Source organism: Macadamia integrifolia, chromosome 12 (genome assembly GCF_013358625.1).
Source record: "Macadamia integrifolia cultivar HAES 741 chromosome 12, SCU_Mint_v3, whole genome shotgun sequence".
Lineage (NCBI taxonomy): Eukaryota > Viridiplantae > Streptophyta > Magnoliopsida > Proteales > Proteaceae > Macadamia > Macadamia integrifolia.
In genome coordinates, this window is record NC_056568.1 from 27,606,221 (window position 1) to 27,626,616 (window position 20,396).

The 20,396-nt window shown below is 38.9% G+C and overlaps 3 protein-coding genes across 3 annotated transcripts; 1 reads left to right on the forward strand and 2 right to left on the reverse strand.

Moving 5' to 3' along the window:
* Positions 1-545: 545 nt before the first annotated feature.
* Positions 546-12,425, forward strand: LOC122056908 (protein NETWORKED 4B-like). Its single transcript, XM_042618880.1, has 5 exons — positions 546-706; positions 1,222-1,320; positions 1,416-2,534; positions 10,370-10,519; positions 10,620-12,425. Exons 2-5 carry the CDS (start codon positions 1,227-1,229, stop codon positions 12,044-12,046), a joined length of 2,790 nt encoding a protein of 929 aa, XP_042474814.1. The 5' UTR covers positions 546-706; positions 1,222-1,226; the 3' UTR covers positions 12,047-12,425.
* Positions 12,426-13,767: 1,342 nt separating this feature from the next.
* On the reverse strand, positions 13,768-17,130 carry LOC122058394 (histone H3-like centromeric protein HTR12). Its single transcript, XM_042621066.1, has 7 exons — positions 16,905-17,130; positions 16,737-16,777; positions 16,570-16,615; positions 16,369-16,496; positions 14,603-14,677; positions 14,276-14,351; positions 13,768-13,955 (listed from the first exon to the last, which is right to left on the reverse strand). The coding sequence occupies exons 1-7, from the start codon at positions 16,972-16,974 to the stop codon at positions 13,900-13,902; spliced, it is 492 nt and encodes a 163-aa protein (XP_042477000.1). The 5' UTR covers positions 16,975-17,130; the 3' UTR covers positions 13,768-13,899.
* A 1,295-nt stretch (positions 17,131-18,425) lies between these two features.
* On the reverse strand, positions 18,426-20,333 carry LOC122058077 (protein WHAT'S THIS FACTOR 1, chloroplastic). The gene has a single exon (XM_042620529.1). The coding sequence runs from the start codon at positions 20,049-20,051 to the stop codon at positions 18,582-18,584; it is 1,470 nt and encodes a 489-aa protein (XP_042476463.1). The 5' UTR covers positions 20,052-20,333; the 3' UTR covers positions 18,426-18,581.
* Positions 20,334-20,396: the final 63 nt, after the last annotated feature.

Consider the following 20,396-nt stretch of genomic DNA (forward strand, 5'->3'; position numbering starts at 1 on the left):
GATCAATTCTTATCCAATTTACCCGATTCACTGATTTGATCCTTCCCTTGAGATTACTTTTTTCATTGGGTAGAAGATCTCCTGAGATTATTATTATTATTATTATTATTATTTTGGTAGATGATCCCTTGAGATATATATATTTTTTGGTCCACCATATCCTGTTAGATTAGAAAAATTCAGATTTAAAGTTTGGATCTCTCATTACATATGAAATGATTTATTTATTTATTTTTAATTCCATAAAAAAAAATACTACCGTTGCACACATTTAAGTGCTTGTAGCCTAATATGCGTATGTATATATGCTTACCAGAAAAACAAAAAACACCTGATGGCTGATTGGCTGAAATAACCGTTTCCCATTCCTACTACGCCTTGTTTTTGAACGTTAGGTTTGGAAACATTTATTATTTCCTTCTCCGAGCCTCGCCGTTTTTAGTCTCTGGTCTAACATCACGTGTCGGATTTTTATTGGACAGAAACCTGACAATTTTGGAGATGGAGAAGCCGTTTTTGAAAAACTTTGATTCCAGAAAACCCTCTATCTTGGGAAGAAGCCCGCTCTCTGTTCCCAGTGGATACTCTGGGAAAGAGAGAGACGGAGAGAAAGAGAGAGAAAGAGAGAGAGACCTTGCGAGACGCGAGGACTTCGCTCTTCTCTTCCTCTGAAACTAGAGTCTAAGACGAAGAGAGAGGATATCAGGTACGGTCTTGTTCCTCACTTAATATTCTTCTTTGTCAAATCCTGTCTTCTTCTTCCTTTCTTAATCTTCTTCTTGATCAGATCCCGACGACTGTTTTTTTTGCATTGTTTATGTCCGTTCTTACTTCTTCTAGTTGTTGTAGTAGTACTTAACTAGGAACAGTGTATTACCATTTCTCCGACCTTTTTCTTTCTTGTACTTAGCTGAAAGTTCGAACTGGATCTTTGGTAAGGATGGTTTAAAATGGTTGAATGGGTAAACAATGCCACTCATTTTTAGGGTTTCAGGTCACCTTCGTACACTTATTTCTCTCTGAATCACTTCATTGATGCTACAGACGTCAGAGTACTTACTCTCTGAAGCATTTCATTGATGCTTGGAAGAGATTCTCATAGTATTAAATATACTTGCTATGAATGCAGAACATTAAAATCTGTGCCCTAATTAAATTTGTATTTACAAGGTTACAACTACCTTCTGGTTCCTAATTTTATTTGTTATGGATGTTCTGTAGAGAAGATGGTGATTTTAACGAAGAAGCCGTCTCATTCCTGGTGGTTTGACAGCCACAACATCCCCAGAAATTCTCAATGGCTTCAATCCACTCTTTCAGGTTCCTTTCTCCACCCAAATGCTAAAGAATAGATTTTTAATGGTTTTATGACAAATTTCGTAGCATCAGGTTCAATTTTCATTTTACTTGGGCAGAGTTAGATGAGAAGACGGAGGCAATGCTGAAATTGATCGAGGAAGACGCAGACTCCTTTGCCCAGCGAGCAGAGATTTACTACCAGAAGCGCCCGGAGCTAATAAAAATGGTTGAAGGTTTCTACCGTGCCCACCGCTCCTTGGCTGAACGGTTTGATCAGCTCAAGTCGGACAACGGAACCCGTTTATGTACACAGTTGGGTTCCCCCCTTCGTAGCATAAACCGGTTGCAGAGTTCCATGAGCCCTGTGGAGGAATCCTATGACAGCTACTCGGAGAGCTTTGAGTCAGAGGAGTCTGAAGTTGATGATCCTGAGCCAGAGAAGAAAGGCCAAATTGGAACTAGAGAAGTAGGAGTTGCAACAGAAGATAATGATAGTGAAGAGATGAAAGACTTGAGAGGAGAATTGGAGAGACTTGAGGAAGAGAACAGGATTCAGAAAGCCCAACTGATGGAGAAAGAAGAAGAGATGAAAGTATTGAGAGGAGAGATGGAGAGACTTGAGGAAGAGAACAGGATTCAGAAAGCCCAACTGATGGAGAAAGATGAAGAGATGAAAGTATTGGGAGGAGAAATGGCGAGACTTGAGGAAGAGAACAGGATTCAGAAAGCCCAACTGATGGGGAAAGATGAAGAGACGAAAGTATTGGGAGGAGAAATGGAGAGACTTGAGGAAGAGAAAAGGATTCAGAAAGCCCAACTAATGGAGAAAGATGAAGAGATGAAAGTATTGGGAGGAGAAATGGAGAGACTTGAGGAAGAGAAAAGGATTCAGAAAGCCCAACTGATGGAGAAAGATGAAGAGATGAAAGTATTGGGAGGAGAAATGGAGAGACTTGAGGAAGAGAACAGGATTCAGAAAGCCCAACTGATGGAGAAAGATGAAGAGAAGAGGGAAGTCATAAGGCAGCTAAGCTTAGCTTTGGAGTTCTTGAAGGAGGAAAATGTTGAATTGAAGAAGCGTTTTGCCAAGGAAGAGGAATCCAGGAAAAGGGCTCCCTTCGACCTTAACAAACTAAAGGAAGGCTTCATGGGGAAGCTATTTAGTGGGTCTTCACCAGTATTTTGTCGGCATCGTCGGTTGGAGCCCAATATCAATACCACATCAATACAGATCTGCTGATTCCGCCTTACTAAATAGTGAGTTTTTGATCAGATGCAGCCCTCTATCCGAGTCTGGATCAGGTCTTCCTACGAGATTCAATGGATTTCAAGTGTGAATCAGAGATCGAATATGAATGGTTTTCGTAAGAGGACCTGATCCATACTCTCTCAAGAGAGATATTTATGTAGTTATAGTATTTAAACCTAGTCAGCAAAATGTAATATATGAACCTATACTTAGTCTTATGGCCCTCTCAAGAGAGATTACTATGTTGTTAGCATAATTTAATATTTAGAACTATACTAGTTGCCCTCTTTCTTTCTTTTTAATTTTTTGGGAGAAAGTTGTAAAGCCCTCTCAAGAGAGATTATTATGTAGTCAGCAAAATGTAATATTTAAACCATAGGTTGTGTGTGAGTAATTAATTTATACCCTTTGACTTTGAAGGTTCAGTTCATTGATAAAATTCTTTTTTTGAAGTGGGGGTTCTAAAGTTCTACTTACTTGATCATCTTTAAAGGTGGATTGTCAAAGTTGTATTAGCTTGCTAATATTTCTAGCTCTGTTGGTTAAAGGACTTGAGAGTTGTGTTTTGATTTCTTCTAAAACTATTCCTTGATTTTGCAGTTAGAATAACTTAAAAAATAATATATAAAAAAGAAAAAGAAATATTGCATATATCTAAGGCCACTACCAACATTATGTATACTAAAAATTAAGAATACCGTGCCTCCACAAGGTAAGCAATACATCCGCAGGACTAATGAGTGATAATAGGGCGTGCTGACTCAAACCCACAACCAGCCTACTCAAGTGATGATGGGGCAAGAACTTAATACGGAGATGTCCAAGTCTAAATTGTATGCAGTGAACGGTGAGGTGGTATCCAACGGTTGAGAAGGCCTGGCCATACACCCCAGCTGTTGAATGCTCATTACACTTCACTGCCTCACTATGGACGATTTTGATATGAAAAATCACACTCCACAGTGCTATAGATGGTGAGAGCATTAATCGAGCCCCCTCCCTCTTTTTTTCTTATGGATGCTTAAGGGCCTTAGTTGGAAATAGTTGTCAGTATCATAGGCGATAGGATATAGCTAAGGCTTGTACCATTTTAGTATTGGGTTAGGCACTTTTTTTTTTTTTTTTTTTTTTTGATGAAGTTAGGCACTTTCCTTGGTTCGACTTTAAATAAATGGCCCCCTTTCGATGCAACTTTTCCCTAAGTCGGTGAATTTGCTACCCTGATCCGTCAATTTTTTTTTGAATTCTTTAAGATAATGTAAACACCTCATTTTATCACCCTAGATGCCACTCTAGGACGAGTCCTCTTCGAGATGTGGTGTCTCTATATTTATGAATTTTGAGAAATTGTTAATATTTTTGAATATGTTCATAAATCATTAATCAAAATAACCAAAAATACTCCTAAAGGGGAAAATAAAAAAACAATATAAATCATCCCAAAAATTTGCTGATACGTTGGAGTAACAGATTATTCTCATATTCTGTCATACGACTCATACCCAAATTAGGTATGAAAATAAGCTAATTTTCCATTTCATTGGGAGAAGGTTCCACGTTGTTTGAAAATTAGGACCCACCTTGGAGATTGTCCATGACAACCCACAATGTCCCCGACTTCAATACCAAAGTAAAATAAATGAAGCCTAAGATATGGGCGTCCAAATGTTCCAAACCAATTCTGGATGGACCTGGTCATTAAAACTAAAGCGGTTCAAAAGTGAACTTTGATACCAAACGCGCATGGAGCTCAATTGGTAAACTATGGGTATGTTATATGAATATTCTTAGGCTGCAAAAAACTCTTCAGGACAAAATCTACTTGGCTATAAGTGATTAATTAAGTGTGTTGACCTATTTTGCACCATTGGAAAAGCTATAGAACCCACAAAAGCACTTTAAGATTGATTATAAGACTGCCAATTTGTAACATTTACCACCCACATTTGCCAGATAAGAAAAAAAAAAATTTATTTACCATCCACAGTCCCCCTCTCATAGAGGAAAAAAATAAAAATTTACCATCCACAGTCCCCCTCTCACAGAGGCTTACCTTTCCCTCCCAGCTATCGTGCTAGTGCTCAGTCCTTTTGCACTGTAGCAGAAAGAGAGAAACAACACACAAGTTAGTTTTTTTTGTGTTTTTTGATACTTAGGGTGTCTGGATCTTTGACCCGACTAATCCTTGGGTCACTATGATACCGCTTACACAGGATCGGGTCAGTCTGAGACGAAAACTCTCGTACGGTAAACCCAAGAAGTTAGGTGCATCAGTGAAGGTTTAATCACGAGGACCTCGCTTCTTGAAGCGGAGTACTGTGTCCCTTTCAAGCCAACTGCGTTAACCCTTTGGGGTTAAACACAAGTTAGTTTACAATGGAAGCAAGTACTGAATTTTTTTTATCAAATTATTTAATTTTAGGGAATCACCTATTCGATCTTGGGTTGAGTATTGGTATTAGATCAAGGGTAAAATTGTCAAAATCTCATATTTTATGAAAACTAGGGTAAAAACCGATCGATCTAGACTGATACTCATGTTTGTGAAGCTAAATGTCCATTGGACAAATAAGAGGAACCCAGGTATCAATGGGGGAGGTATTATTAGGAACTTACGAGAGGAAATCCTAACAGTATTTTCCAATTGTTATGTAGTTTGTACAGATACAGTGGCAGAATTAAGAGCGCTTAAGGATGAGCTGAAATAGTGTGAGGAAAAGGAGATATTTGATTTCTATATCAATTTAGATTCTACTCTCATTATGAACATTGTGACTCAAAGAAATTGCAATCAGTGGAATGTTGATTTTGGTTTCAAAATATTATCTCACTCTGTGATTTGCTTGGTGCCCATATCTGTTTCTCTTACTGAAAAAGTAATACAGCAGCTTATTAATGGGCAAATTTTTTTTTTTTGGGGCACAAGATTAGTGGGCAAATTAGACTTGTGAATCTTTAACTAATTCTACTTATGAGACTAATTCTACTATTTCAATGGATCTTATTCTAGTCACGAATGAAGACCTGAGTTGTTTCCTAATGTTTCCTATGTGATGTTAGTTTTCTTGATTTTTTTGATTTGAGACGAATTTCAAGAGAGAGCATTTTTGTGCTTTGGTTAGGGGTAAAGCGGGTTAAGTCTCCCCCTTTGTGTCTTCCTCTCTTTAGTTTTTCTATTAAAATCTTAAGAATTGCTCCAGAACCAGATAATACTCAGGTAAAAAAAATTTACTATCATTCTCCGATACTTGGCCTATATTTACTAAAACTCCCTTGTTTTTTTATTTTTATATCTCTTTCTCCCCTGCTCTTTTTAAATACTCAGATTATCCTTCATTTTCACTTATAACCTATTACACTTTCTTAAATTGATTGGTTCAAAACATGGTTTGAGCCAAACCACTTACTTTAGCAAAACAAAATAAACAAGAGGTCATATGTTCCAATCAGGCATTTGTATTGCTAATGCAATACTTTTATCAATTCTATATCTATATCGGTATCATAAAAGTTTGCTAATTTTTTTATTTATTAACTAAGGTGTCCAGGCCAGCTTATGAGCACCTCGACTAATCCTCGGGAACCCATCGCTATGATCTCCAATTAAATCGTAGATACACAAATGAGGAATCGAACCTGAGATCATGCACCTAATCCACATAATCCCCAGTTCGCCTTAACCATCTGGGCAATCCACGGGTGGGATGGATGAGACAAAAAAAATAATAGATAAAAAATATTCTTGATGATTGGATGAGACAAAATAAAATAAAAAAATAATAAATAAACAATATATTTAAGTGACTCAATATTAATGTATTTAAAAAAATCAAAAAAGATAAAATAGAAAAATAATGATATGGGAGTCGAGGAAAGGTTTGAGTTTCAGCCAACAATGTAACATTTGAACCAAGTAATAATGGAAGGACAAGCCGGTTGACTATATTCTTGGATTTGTAAACCCATGTTTTGAACCAATCAATTTGCAAAAAATGTTATAAGTTATAAGTGAAAAAGAGAGGTAATCCGGGTATTTAAAAAGAGCATTGGAAAAAGAGAGATAAAAATAAAAAAGTAAAGAAGTATCAAAAGAAGAAAGAGAAAAAAAGAAGTAACATGTAGGGAAATTTTAGTAAATATAGGGCAAGTATAAGAGAGTGATAGTAAATTTCCCAAATCAAAACATGGACAGATTCAGATCGATATTGGATTCAACTGAGACCGTTAGATACTGATCCGGATCGGATCGATAGTCACTTTGCCCTTGGTTTAAAATAATAATAATAATAATGTTTTTACCCTTGAAACGATATGGATATTCGATCTGGATCAGTAAGTTATCGGTCTTGGTCCCGATACTGTATCGAAACCATGCCGTTACCAATCCCATACACCGAGTGAGCGATGGGAGTGACAAGTTTGAACTCTATTGACAGTGTCAGAGTTTGTATAGGAATCGTGTATCGAAACCATGCCGTCACCTATCTGATACCCTGAGTGAGACAAGTTAGAACTCTATTTACAGTGTCAGAGTTTGTATAGGAATGGTTTCCTCTCTTTTATATAAATGGATGTAAGCACCGATCAAAGATTTAGAGTTTCAAGAGAAGTTCTGTTGTAGCTGGTTCCTCTCGTTGGTCACCTATCTTTCAATTCTATCTGATATCCTTCTCTCTGGTAAGTAATTTCCTCAGGTAAGTCTGCAACTCTTCCATTGTTTTCGTCTTTGTTTACTCTGTTCTAATATTCTAAATTGGCATCCTCCCCTGTTTGTATTGTTTGAGAAGAATCAGTTGGAATTCATTTTCTGTAACTCTTTTTGATCCATAGACTCTCACAACCAAAACCCTCCTCTGCTCTAAGTTTTGAACCAGAAACAATGGTGGGTTAACTACTGTGCCACCAAAATCAAATTTTCAGATTTTTTCTTTTAACTCGTAGTTGTTCTTTTAGATTCTTGGATTCATGGATTCTTGGATTCTTGTTGGTTTGATTGAAGAGGGTTTGGGTTTTAAGTTAAGAACTTAATTAAACCCAGAATTTCAATTCGATTTTCATCTTCATAGGAGAGAGTTCTCTCCATCAACTTGAGTTCAGATCCACTGCGGCACCGCCTAACCGACCTTTGTTACCTGCGAGAGGTTGAAGATGATGTTTCTGAGAAGTGATTTCTGTCGGGCTCCCATATGTCTTGTAGTGAAAAGACATTACTACCCTTGTTTAGGGTTACAGACGACAGAGAGAACCACTTCCTTTTTTGGAATTAGCCCATGTGCTGAATTACATAATATACCCTTTCCTCTTTATGAATTGTTTCATACTTATCCTCTCCCCATGTAAATTTTTACAAATACCCCTTTCTTTAAACTGTTATGTAATCGACTATAATTTTAGCAAGAGGACGACCTCAATTGTTCAGTATTAGTATAATTACGTAATTGCCATCGGTTCTTTTAACTGATTTCTTATTGGTTTAGTTAATGGGTCCATGACGAACTGAATTTGGGGTTAGGGTTCGCATCAAATGGTCTTATTGAAACTGGGTTTGAGGAATTGAGATCAGATTAACCACGACCAATCATGATTCCAATCAATTCTATCCTATATTCTTAGGTTTTTTTTTCCTAAAATGAATCAGGCCAATCTGAGTTTCAAATCCTTGAACCATGATGAGGCAAAACCATTTTTGGAGCATCTTGTACTAGACATCTCACAAAATATGTTTTGTTTCCAATTTATCATGACAATTGTTATATTCTATTTTGACATCCATCCAAGGTTTTACAACATAGAAATCAGAGATCGAATCAGTCCCCCAAACCCCTAGAATTTACTATGAGATATGAAAACTTAATGATTCTAGGGTTTTGACCAAAATCTTGTTGAAACATGTGATTTTTTTAGGCTAATTGAAATCTAAGGGATTTTATTTTATTTTTTTTTAAAAGAGAAATCTATGTTTCTAGGCTTAAAAAATGGTTTTTGAAAAAAAAAAAAAAAAAAAAAAAAAAAAAACCCTATTTTACCAACCAAAATGGTACTTATGGTTATCATACAAATTTTCTAGTGTACATTGATTGTAGAGTATTCCTATTATAAACACTGATTATATGTAAATTACTGAAAATGTAAATATGTATTTATAGTCAAAATAGACATTAAACTAAGTAAATATAAATATCGAATTTTTTTTTCTTATTCCGGGTAAGTATATAAATATAGAACATTTACCACTCAATAAATAGTGTTTTTGTGGGGTTTAATCTCCGAGTTGCATACTATTGAAGATATCAGTGACACTCTTCTGAATACAACAAATGTATCATATGATTTATTTTAATATAGTTCTTTCAAAAATTAGAAAGAAAAAAAAAAAAAAGAGATCATTACCTTTAATTTTCAATCATATAATTAAACCCAAGATATAGAAGGGTTGGATGAGTAAAAGAACGCAAAAGTATGTAACTTTTGACAAAATCCACCTTAGCAGTGTTGAAACTTATAGTTTTTCTAGCTTTTGATCATAACTTGTAACCAAGTATCAAAACTTGCGAAACCTATTGAAACTTGATACAAACTAGTTTTAACCTTTGGTGTCATCTTGTACAAGGTCGAAACTAAATTGATTCTTGAAATTGATTGAAACTAAGAACCATGATTTTAGCCAATGAATTAGTTGTGTTGAATCGATCAAAATCATGAGTGATTAGAATCAATTTTTATCTAATTTAGCCAATTCACTAATCTGATCATTCCTTGAGATTACCTTTTTTTTTTCCTCTCTTTTGGTAGAAGATCCCTCGAGATTATTATTATTATTTTAGTAGAAGATTACTTTTTTTTTTTTTTCCTTTTTGTAAAAGATCCCCTTATTATCCTTGTAATGGCAGAAGAGAAAACATGTGTTGGATGCTGACTCGTACAACCAGGTGCCTACGAGAAACTGATATGTTTTTCATTTTACCCCAACATATGGATATATGCTTTAACCCTCGAATGATTCTTACCAAGAAAAGAAAAGAAAAAAAAAACCTGATTTCTGATTGGAGAAGAACCGTTTCCCATTCCTGTCCCTCGTTTTTGAACGTTAGCTGCGATAACATTTATTATTTCCTTCTCCGCGCCTCGCCACTTTCAGACTCTGGTCTTCCATCATGTGTCGGGTTTTTATTGGTTAGAAACCTGACAATTTTGGACATGGAGAAGCCATTTTTGAAAAACATTGATCCCAGAAAACCCCTCCCTAGGGAAAAAGGCCTCTCTCTGTTCACTTCAGAGTGGAGACTCTGAGAGAGAGAGAGAGAGAGAGAGAGAGCGGGAGAGACCTTGCGAAACGCGAGGACTTGGCTCCTTCTCTTCCTCTGAAACTAGAGTCTAAGACGAAGAGAGAGGATATCAGGTACGGTATTCTTCCTCTCTTAATCTTCTTCTTGATCAAATCTGGTCTTCTTCTTGATATGCTCCCCAAGACTGGTTTTCACTGTTTGGTCTGTTCTTAGTTCTTGGTTCTTAGTTCTTACTTATTCTAGTTGTTGTAGTATTACTTTAGTAGGAACAGAGTATTACCATTTCTCCCCGCCTTTTTTTTTTTTAATCTTGTACTTAACTGAAAGTTCGAACTGGATCTTGGGTAATGATGGTTTAAAATGGTTGAATGGGTTAATAATGTCACTCATTTTTAGGGTTTCAGGTCACCTTCGTACACTTATTTCACTCTGAATCACTTCATTGATGCTTGGAAGAGATTCTCATAGTATTAAATATTCTTGCCATGAATGCAAAATATTAAAATGTGTGCCCTAATTAATTTGTATTTTCAAGGTTACAACCACCTTCTGATTCCTAATTTTATTTGTTATGGATTTTCTGTAGAGAAGATGGTGATGTTAATGAAGAAGCCGTCTCATTCCTGGTGGTTTGACAGTCACAACAGCCCTAAACGTTCTCAATGGCTTCAATCCACTCTTTCAGGTACCTTCTTTTCTCCATCCATATGCTAAAGAATAGATTTTTAATGGTTTTATGACAAATTTGGTAGGTATGAGGTTCAATTTTTATTTTACTTGAGCAGAGCTAGATGAGAAGACGGAGGCAGCGCTGAAATTGATCGAGGAAGACGCAGACTCCTTTGCTCAGCGAGCTGAAATGTACTACAAGAAGCGGCCGGAGCTAATAAACATGGTAGAAGATTTCTACCGTGCCCACCGTTCCTTGGCTGAGCGGTTTGATCAGCTCAAGTTGGACAATGGAACCCGCTTATGTACACAGTTGGGTTCCCCCCTTCGTAGCATAAACCGGTTGCAGAGATCAATGAGCCCTGTGGAGAAATCCTATGACAGCTACTCGGAGACCTTTGAGTCAGAAGAGTCTGAAGTTGGCGATCCTGAGCCAGAGAAGGAAGGCCAAATTGGAACCAGAGAAGCAGGAGAGAACAGGATTCAGAAAGCCCAACTGATGGAGAAAGATGAAGAAATGAACATATTGAGAGGAGAATTGGAGAGACTTGAGGAAGAGAACATGATTCAGAAAGCTCAACTGATGGAGAAAGATGACAAGATGAAAGTATTGGGAGGAGAATTGGAGAGACTTGAGGAAGAGAACATGATTCAGAAAGCTCAACTGATGGAGAAAGATGACAAGATGAAAGTATTGGGAGGAGAAATGGAGAGACTGGAGGAAGAGAACAGGATTCAGAAAGCCCAACTGATGGAGAAAGATGAAGAGATGAAAGTATTGGAAGGAGAAATGGAGAGACTTGAGGAACAGAACAGGATTCAGAAAGCCCAACTGATGGAGAAAGATGAAGAGATAAAAGTATGGGGAGGAGAAATGGAGACACTTGAGGAAGAGAACCGGATTCAGAAAGCCCAACTGATGGAGAAAGATGGAGAGAAGAGGGAAGTCATAAGACAACTAAGCTTAGCTATGGAGATGTTGAAGGTGGAAAGTGTTGATTTGAAGAAGCGTCTTGCCAAGGAAGAGGAATCCAGGAAAAGGGCTCCCTTCGACCTTAACAAACTAAATGATGAGATAAAACTATTGAGAGGAGAAATAGGGAGACTTGAGGAAGAGAACAGGTATCAGAAAGCGATTCAGAAAGCCCAACTGATGGAGAAAGATGAAGAGATGAAAGTATTGGGAGAAGAAATAGAGAGACTTGAGGAAGAGAACAGGATTCAGAAAGCCCAACTGATGGAGAAAGATGAAGAGATGAAAGTATTGAGAGTAGAAATGGAGAGACTTGAGGAAGAGAGCAGGATTCAGAAAGCCCAACTGATGGAGAAAGATGAAGAGAAGAGGGAAGTCATAAGGCAGCTAAGCTTAGCTTTGGAGTTCTTGAAGGAGGAAAACGTTGAACTGAAGAAGCGTTTTGCCAAGGAAGAGGAATCCAGGAAAAGGGCTCCTTTCGACCTTAACAAACTAAAGGAAGGCTTCATGGGGAAGCTATTTAGTGGGTCTTCACCGGTATTTTGTCGCCCTCTCTTTGAGTCCGGATAAGGTCTTCATACGAGATTGAGTAGATTCCAAGTGTGAATCAGACACTGAGAACTCGTACTAAGACCTGATCCAAACTCTCTCAAGAAAGATATTATGTAGTTAGGAAAATATAGTATTTAAACCTAAACTAGTCTTGTAGACATCTAAATAGAGATTTAGTCAGCAAAATGTAATATTTAAACCTATACTTAGTCTTATAGCCCTCTCAAGAGAGATTATTATGTAGTTAGCAAAATTTAATATTTAAACCTATACTAGTTGTAGGCCTTTTCTTTCTTTTTATTTATTTTTGGTAGAAAGCTGTAAAGCCCTCTCAAGAGAGATTATTATGTAGTCAGCAAAATGCAATATTTCAACCATAGTTTATGTGAGTGAGTAATTAATTTATACCCTTTAACTTGGAAGGTTCAGTTCATGGATAAAATTCTTTTTCTGAGGTGGGGGTGGAGGGTCTAAAGTTCTACTCATTTGATCATCTTTAAAGGTGGATTGTTAAAGTTGTATTAGCTTGCTAATCTTTCTAGCTCTCTTAGAAGAAGACATGGGCTGCGACCAGAGCAAACTGGATCGTATTGCAATAGTCATTAAACAGATTACAACAAATTATTTGAGAGAACTTTTTTTTGTTAGTGAATCAACAATTCATTACCAAACAGGAGAAACAGGAGAAATATGCAAGCCGTAAGACAAAAGAAAAAGAAAAAAACCACAAGAAGGGTGACAAAACCCTAAATTATACACTAATGATATTCTTCTTCCCCAACCTTTTATCAAGACCATTGTAAGTCATCCTGAATGCCACTGTTCATGCACCAACATGGAGATGACATTTTTTTTGGTAGAAAAAAAAAGGTGCTCCATGATAGTGATTATATACCAAGCTGTAGCCTCTACACAGTAGGCAACGCATCCACAAGACTAACGAGGGCGTGCCGACTTGAAACCACAATCAACCTACTCAAGTGTTGATGGGGAAAAAATCTAAATATGAAGATGTCCGAGTTGAAATTGTCTGCAATGAGCATTGAGGTGAGAGGGTCTGACCATACACCCCAACCATCGGATATTCACTATACCATTTCACTGTGAACGATTTTGATACGAAATGTCACACCCTCCACAGTGCTATAGATGGTAAGAGCACTAATCAAGCCCTTTTTTTTTTTAAGTCTATTCCATTATTTACAGATGCTTAAGGGCCTCAGCTGGAAATAGTTGTCAATAGCTTAGGCAATAGAATATAGCTAGGGCTTCTACCACTTTGGTAATCGGTCAGGCACTTTCCTTGGTTCGACTTTAGATAAACAGTCCCCTTTTGCTGCAACTTTTGAAGACAAGATTCAATGGTATCCCTAAGTCAGTGAATTTAAGAACATAATGTAAGCACCTCATTTTATCACCCTAGATGCCACTTTACAATGATAAGTCCTCTTCGAGACCTTGTGACTTTATATTTATGAATTTTGGGAAATTGTCAATACTTTTGACTTCAATACCAAAGCGAAATATATGGAGCCTAAGATATGGTCATTTGAACTAGTACAATTCAAAAGTGAATTTTGATACCAAACGCGCATGGAGCTCAATTGGTAAGCTATGGGTATGTATATGAACATGCTTAGGCCGCAAGAAGGGACAAAATCTACTTGGCTATAAGTGATTAAGTGTGTTGACCTATTTTGCACCATTAATGAAAAATAAAAAGCTACAGAGAACCCACAGAACCCACAAAAGCACTTTTAAGATTAATTATTATTTGACTGCCTAATTTTGTCATATCATATACATGTAACATTTACCATCCACATTTACCAAATAAGGAAAAAAAAAAAATTACCATCCAGTCCCCCCTCTCACCGAGGCTTACCTTTCCCTCCCAGCCGTCGCGCTAGTGCCCAGTCTTTTTGCACTGTAGCAGAAACAGAGAAACAAAGACAAGTTAGTTTACAATGGCAGTAAGTACCCAAAATTTTCTCATCAAATAATTTAACTTCAGGGGATGGGTGAAGGTCAATAAAAAAAAAAAAGGGGTAAGTAACAGCTTCATCCCAGTACAACTAAGGGCATATACTAGCATATTTAGCAGAAAAAATGATTGAATATATAATGAATTATAAACCTGTCACTGGCTCTAATATTCATGAAAATTCACAAGAAACCTATGAGGTAAATAGAATGCCAAATGAAAAGAAAGATCATAAATTCACTTCATTAAGAACCCCAACTTACTAAGAGTTACACGCTTCGCGTGGATAGCACAAAGCATTGCATCTTCAAACAGATGAACTAGATAATCTTCTGCTGCCTACAAAGAGGATCACCCAGTAAGTGCAACATATATTATGAAGATCCATGAGATGTAATGTCTTGGTATAGTAATTAGAGAAGGCATGGCTAGAAATTCTTTGGTGGGTAGCACCAACACAGCAATAGATTCCATAGATGATTCTCATTATACTAACATTTCAATGATAAACTAAATATAAGAGTAGAGGATGGCTCCCCTCAGAGAAAGGGGATAAAATGAGTTTCTAAATAAACTAATGGTTTTAGTACCTCTTGAAGAGCTACCAAAGCTTCAGCGGCCCAACGAGTTACCGTTGGGGAATAAAAGTAGCTAATCTCCCTTACCTGAAACGAAAATGAAGCTACTCATTAGAATCAGTTTTTGATAACTCATTTTCTACAAGCTTAATTGCCTAAATTCTAATGATTAACAAGCTCAGTCAACCAACAGCAAATGAAAAAATCTTACTACAAAGCACATATTCAACTCAACTCGGCCTTATCCCAACTAAATGGAGTTGGCTACATGGATCCTTTTTTCTTCAATCAGCTCTATCCAAAGATTAAAAAAATGCACATAATCACCAAAAAAAAGCACAATAGCTCCAAAAACTTAAAAGTGATCCTCGCTTTAAGATCCATGAAAGAAGAGTTATCACAAACCAAACCTAACAAAACCTAAATTTGGACAAATGCAACCTATCCTACCATCTAAATGAGTGTTGTATAGAAGAAAATGTAAGTGGATGCCATAAACAAACTGTCTTCAAGGAGATCTATCTAGTCTGTTTCACACACTAGAACATCTCCTTGACCAGCAATGAATCAAACCCTTTTTTTATTGAGCATGAACCAAACGTTACACCATTTAAAGTCTTTGGATGATGCTAAAAATCTACATAGACTCATTAGGGCAGGTTACAAAGAGTATCATTGCTTCAATCAGAGGGATAGAAATAATAAGAAAAGCATGGTGTTTGGTTGTATAGCAAATTCTATGGCTAAGCAACAGTTAGACAGTTTGGGTCGATGTCCTCGGGATAAATTTAGCTTTCAATGCTTGCATAAAACGCATGTCTTCAGGGCAGGGTTCAAAAACTCATTTCATTTTGCCCTATGCAAATTTTGCTGAAACAGTGTATTTTTCCATGTTTTTCTCTTGGCCATTTTAGGGGCTAATGGCCAAAATGAGTGAAATGACATGAAATTTCAACGAAAAATGTTAAGTTTGTCTCGAATTCTTGACCAGTTTTGAAGATTAACCTGATCCGACATATTTTGGTGGCGACCCGAATGAAAAATTTTCTGAGATCTGTGATGAAAGCAGAGGGGTTGGGCCGATAGGCCCAAGCCCGGAGCCCATCACTGATCTCGTATGGGGTGCGGGGGCGGGTATGGTTCAATCGGATCGACCACGACCCGATGGGTCAACCCACGATTTGAAGTATATATAATGTACTATTGCTTGTTGAGAAAGTCATTGTATTCCAGGGTTTTCATGCAGCTAGGGTTTCAGGGCGAATTTTTCCTCACCGCTGCTAGGGTGTAATTTCTCTTCTACATAGTGAATCATCTTCTTCTTTGCCCGAGGACGTAGCACACCACCCTGGTGTGTGAACCTCGTTAAATCTCTGTCGTACGGATCTATTGTCCCTTTATTATTCGTATTTCTTAGTGTTTGATCTAACAAAACATTGCATTTCTTTTCGACTGAAATGAGCAAAATAAGTGAAATTTCAGTGAAACAAATGCTGATTCTGGGCTTAGCCTCCTGTTTCATCTAGGACATTTCGATACTAGCAAAATTTATGAAAAATTTCGTCCGAGTTTTAGAACTATGCTTTAGGGAATATTTGCAGTCTTTGTACGGTCCTTTAAACAAACAGTTCTATTGGAAGATCCGGTAATTCCCAAACCCAAACTCATATTAGGTTTAGCTGGTGTCATTTTATTGGACACAGTTCCAAACTAGCTTCCCTTAACAAAGTGTGAGAAAGAACAACACTGAAAACATCAATGTGAGGTTTGTAACTCACAGTTCTAATGAAAGGTGCAGCCGGTATCAGCAGTTTATAAGTTTTCTGGAAGTGACGAATCTCCCGAAGAGCCACCGTTCCTGGGCGGTAGCGGTAAGGCTTACGCTGCCCCTGTCTTGCTGCTGAGCCTGAAGCATCAAAATTTCACCATTTCAGAAAGGAAACCACCAATTACAGAGTCCAAGGCAGCAAAGGGCTTACTTCCTGGTGCATCAGCTGCATTTCTTCTAGCGCCAAGACCAGAAGCCTATGTATTAATTTTTGTAACAGAAAAAATTTAAAAGACTTCAGGAATCAGTTCTAGAATAAAAATGGAGGGAAGAAGATCAATAATAGAAACTGATGAAGTGGAATCTGAGAGAAGTTACCAAACTGGGGCTAGGAGATGCCGGAGTTGCTTCAGCTCCTCCTATTAGAAGATGAAACAGAAAATAGCATACGAAGTTAGGAATCCAAGATTGAGAACACCACAGAAATTGAGATAAACTTCCTCCCAACCTGACACCTAGAGAGAGAGAGAGAGAGAGAGATCAGACCTGATGTTCGTCCAGATATTCGTGTGCCTATACCTACGGACTTGGTGGCCATATGTTTAGTTCTCGCCATGGAGGCGAAGAGAGAGAGAGAGAGAGAGAGAGAGAGAGAGAGAGAGAGAGACGGTGATTTGGATACTTACGGTTCAAAGTAAACTCAAAGTTTGAGCAGAGGACCGTTGTAGTTATGGACTTTCATCCACTGCCGCGGGTGCCGCCGTGCGGCGACGATCCGACGGCCGAGATGACATCGGCACACGCCCTGATGCCATGCCGGCCATCAGATCCTCACCGCACGGCCGCACCCATGGCAAAGGATTTTTTTCGTGTAGTTATGCCTACTCCAATCCTCCGCTTATACGAATTGGATAGGTATCTGTTAAAATTACACTTTTACCCACCCAAACCCACCTTGAGCCCGATAGGCCTGGGTTGGTTTGAGTGATTATTCTCTGTAGTGAGTGCAACAGTGCGGTGAATATCGAATGGCTAAGAGCATCCGAGCACGCGCCCTGAGGCCCTCTTAGTCCAATACTCATTGCTCCACCGCATTCACTGTAGAGGATGTTTTTACGGGTTGGGTTAGGGTTGAGATTCCCAAACCTGGATCAGGCCAAGGTTTGGATTAAAGCTTCGATCGGAGACCACCAATCCAACACTATGATCTAAACAAGGACAAGAGATCACTACCTGGTTGTTTGGCCTCCCCCTGCACCAACACGGAGGCCATTGAGAATGCGTGTTAAAACATCAATATGTATGAGATTCTTGATTTCAAGGTGGGTGGTGGGTGGTGGGTGGCACCGATAATTTCATGACTTATGTCTGGACTTAGAAACCACACGACTAGGTAGCATTTTCTTTCTCATATATAAAAATGGAAAGGGGTTTGCCGCAAGGCTATGTGGCCCCTGCACACGGGCATCCAAGGGGAGGAGCAGAGTGGTCATTGGCCATCTCTCATTCCACATCAACTCCTGTTTCCACTCCAAGGCTCTACACAATCGTCCCTGTAGGTAATGGTCAAGCCAAGCCAGGGTTCTTGAAGAAGCTGAGTTTGAAGTTCAAAGAACAAGAAAGCACTACATTTTTTATTTGAAGGCAAGCCAAGTGCTATTTTATCAGTCAACCATCCTCTGAACCCATCTGAAAACTAACTGGCCAGAGTAGGGCTAGGCAATGCTAGTCTCAGAACACTGGTGAGAACAGTCCTCTATATTCCAACTGATTTATGTGATGTCCACACTTGAGTAGCTTATCCTCCCTTTTGATATGTCCTCTATAAGAAATTTTTGATCAATGCATCTATTGTTTTGTTGGGGAAATCAACAAAAAAAAGATGTATCCTTTAAAATTCAAGTCTGGCTACCTGAGTTTTGCTTCTATCTTTTATTGATTAAAACATGACTGGTCGGAAACAAATGATCTTTGCTATCCATCCGATTGATCCCTGCTCTTAAACCAGCCTAGTCCCATAGCAAGCTGCTTGGTGGAGAGAGAAGAAAAAAATTAATAAATCAATCATGAAAAATGTGTTTGTATTAGTTAGAATTAAAGCTATTAGTAAGATGTTACACTACTAGACATACAAAAGCTCTGCCACCTCTTCTTTCCCATTTTTCCTGTCCTTCTCTCTCTATAATAATACCAATTATCAATCCAAAATAACCAAAAACTTCTTCACCAATGCTCCAAAGATTCTCCTCCAATTACACCATTAACCACAGAAGAAGAAGCGGCCTCAACAGTCCAAAACTCCCCATCCTTCACAGCCCCCCACAGCTCACCCCTCTCAGCATCATCTTCTTCTACACCATAATCTTCCCATGCTTCCTCAAACAAGTCCTCGAAACCGTCTTCCTCCTCTTCTTCTTCTTCTCTCTCCTCCTCCTCCTCCTCATCATCATCATCATCATCATCATTAACAGTAAGAGCAGCCTTTCTTCTCTCCCTCCTCATCCTCTTTGCATCCCTCGCCAATTCCATCAACCTCTCCTTGCAAACCAAAAGCTCATCCTTCTCCACCAACCCACCCTTGTCGTCATACCCTTCCACCAAGAACACTGAATCCCTCTGCCCCTTCAGACTCACATAAAACAACTCAGGATGTCTCACCAACATCCCCCTCAGCTTATTAGACAACCCAAAATCCTTTCTAAAATGGGTCAAATGATCAACCAAAGTCCTCTTCTCCACCAACATACCCAACACTTCCCTCACCACAGCACAAGCCCTCTTCTCAGCCTCCATCGACTCCGGCAGAAACTCCCTCGCTGGAGTACTATAAGGCGAAACTGCCGGCAATTCCTGAAATTTAATCAGAAACTCCCGATGACGACGCTTTAAATTTAGCCCCTTTCGGAGTCTCAAGTGCTTGAATTTCAATGGCCTGTCGACAATCAATCCAGCCGGCCGAGTTTCACCAGGTGGAATCGGGACAGCAAGTTCAGGGTCCCAAGAGACAAGCTCGAGGGCTCGGCCATAGGAGGTGTCCACGGTCTTAAACCGATCTGGGTAATCGTTGCAGAGACGAGAACGGAAGTTTGGCGGGAGACCCAGGTCAGGGGCGATGTGTACGAGCTTAGATAAGAGAAGGCGATGGTGGGTCGCGAGCATGAGCAGTTTCTGAAGCTTGGCAGCGAGTTTGGTGGCAATTGTGGATTTGAGAGCGGATTCCTCGGCGGCGACTGCAGCGGCGGCCGGGGTGAGACGGACGCAGAGCTGGGTACAGGTGGGTGAAGGATGAGAAGGTGGGGTGGGGATGGAGAAGAGTTGGAAGATGGAAGGATAGCGATAAATCATGGAGAGGAGAGAGCGAGGCTTTGGGAGGGAGAGGTAAGAGCGGCATCTGGAGAGGATTTTTAGACGCAGGTAGTTTTTGGGTTTGGAGAGAAGTAGGGTTTTGAGTTTCTGGACGAAACGGATCTTGTTCTGCTTCACTACGTTTCTGTCCAGTGATCGGCTTCGGACGATTTTGGTGTTGGGTGATGAGCAGGAGATGGCGATGGAGAAGGTGGTGTTGGGGTTAGGGCTCTGGTTTCTGTGGTTGTTGTTGAAGGGTTTGAGAGTAGAAGGTAGGCGAGGAAGGAAGTTGGAGTACAGGAGAGTGGGTTTGTGTTTTGGGAGAGAAATGGGGTGAGCCAATGCCATTTGGGGCTTATTTTGGAGCAAGAAAGACGCAGGCAGGATTTTAAAACTTGCCGATTCTGATTCCACTCAGCTTGAATCGGGTGAAAAGTCATAAAAAATCAGCATATCCGAGGAATATTCTAACGATTCTGGTGTTGAATCGGCTGTATCGACTCATCAGAAATAGGGATTAGTAACCATTGATTCCAATCTGAATCAGGCAATTCTTGATCCGATTCGCCAATTCTTGGAACCCATAGATGCAGGTCTCAGATTATGGTGTTGAGAGGTGAGATAAAAGAATAGGCTAGAAAGTGTTCAGTCTTTGTCATCGAACATTGTACAGTCATCTGCAATTGTAAATTC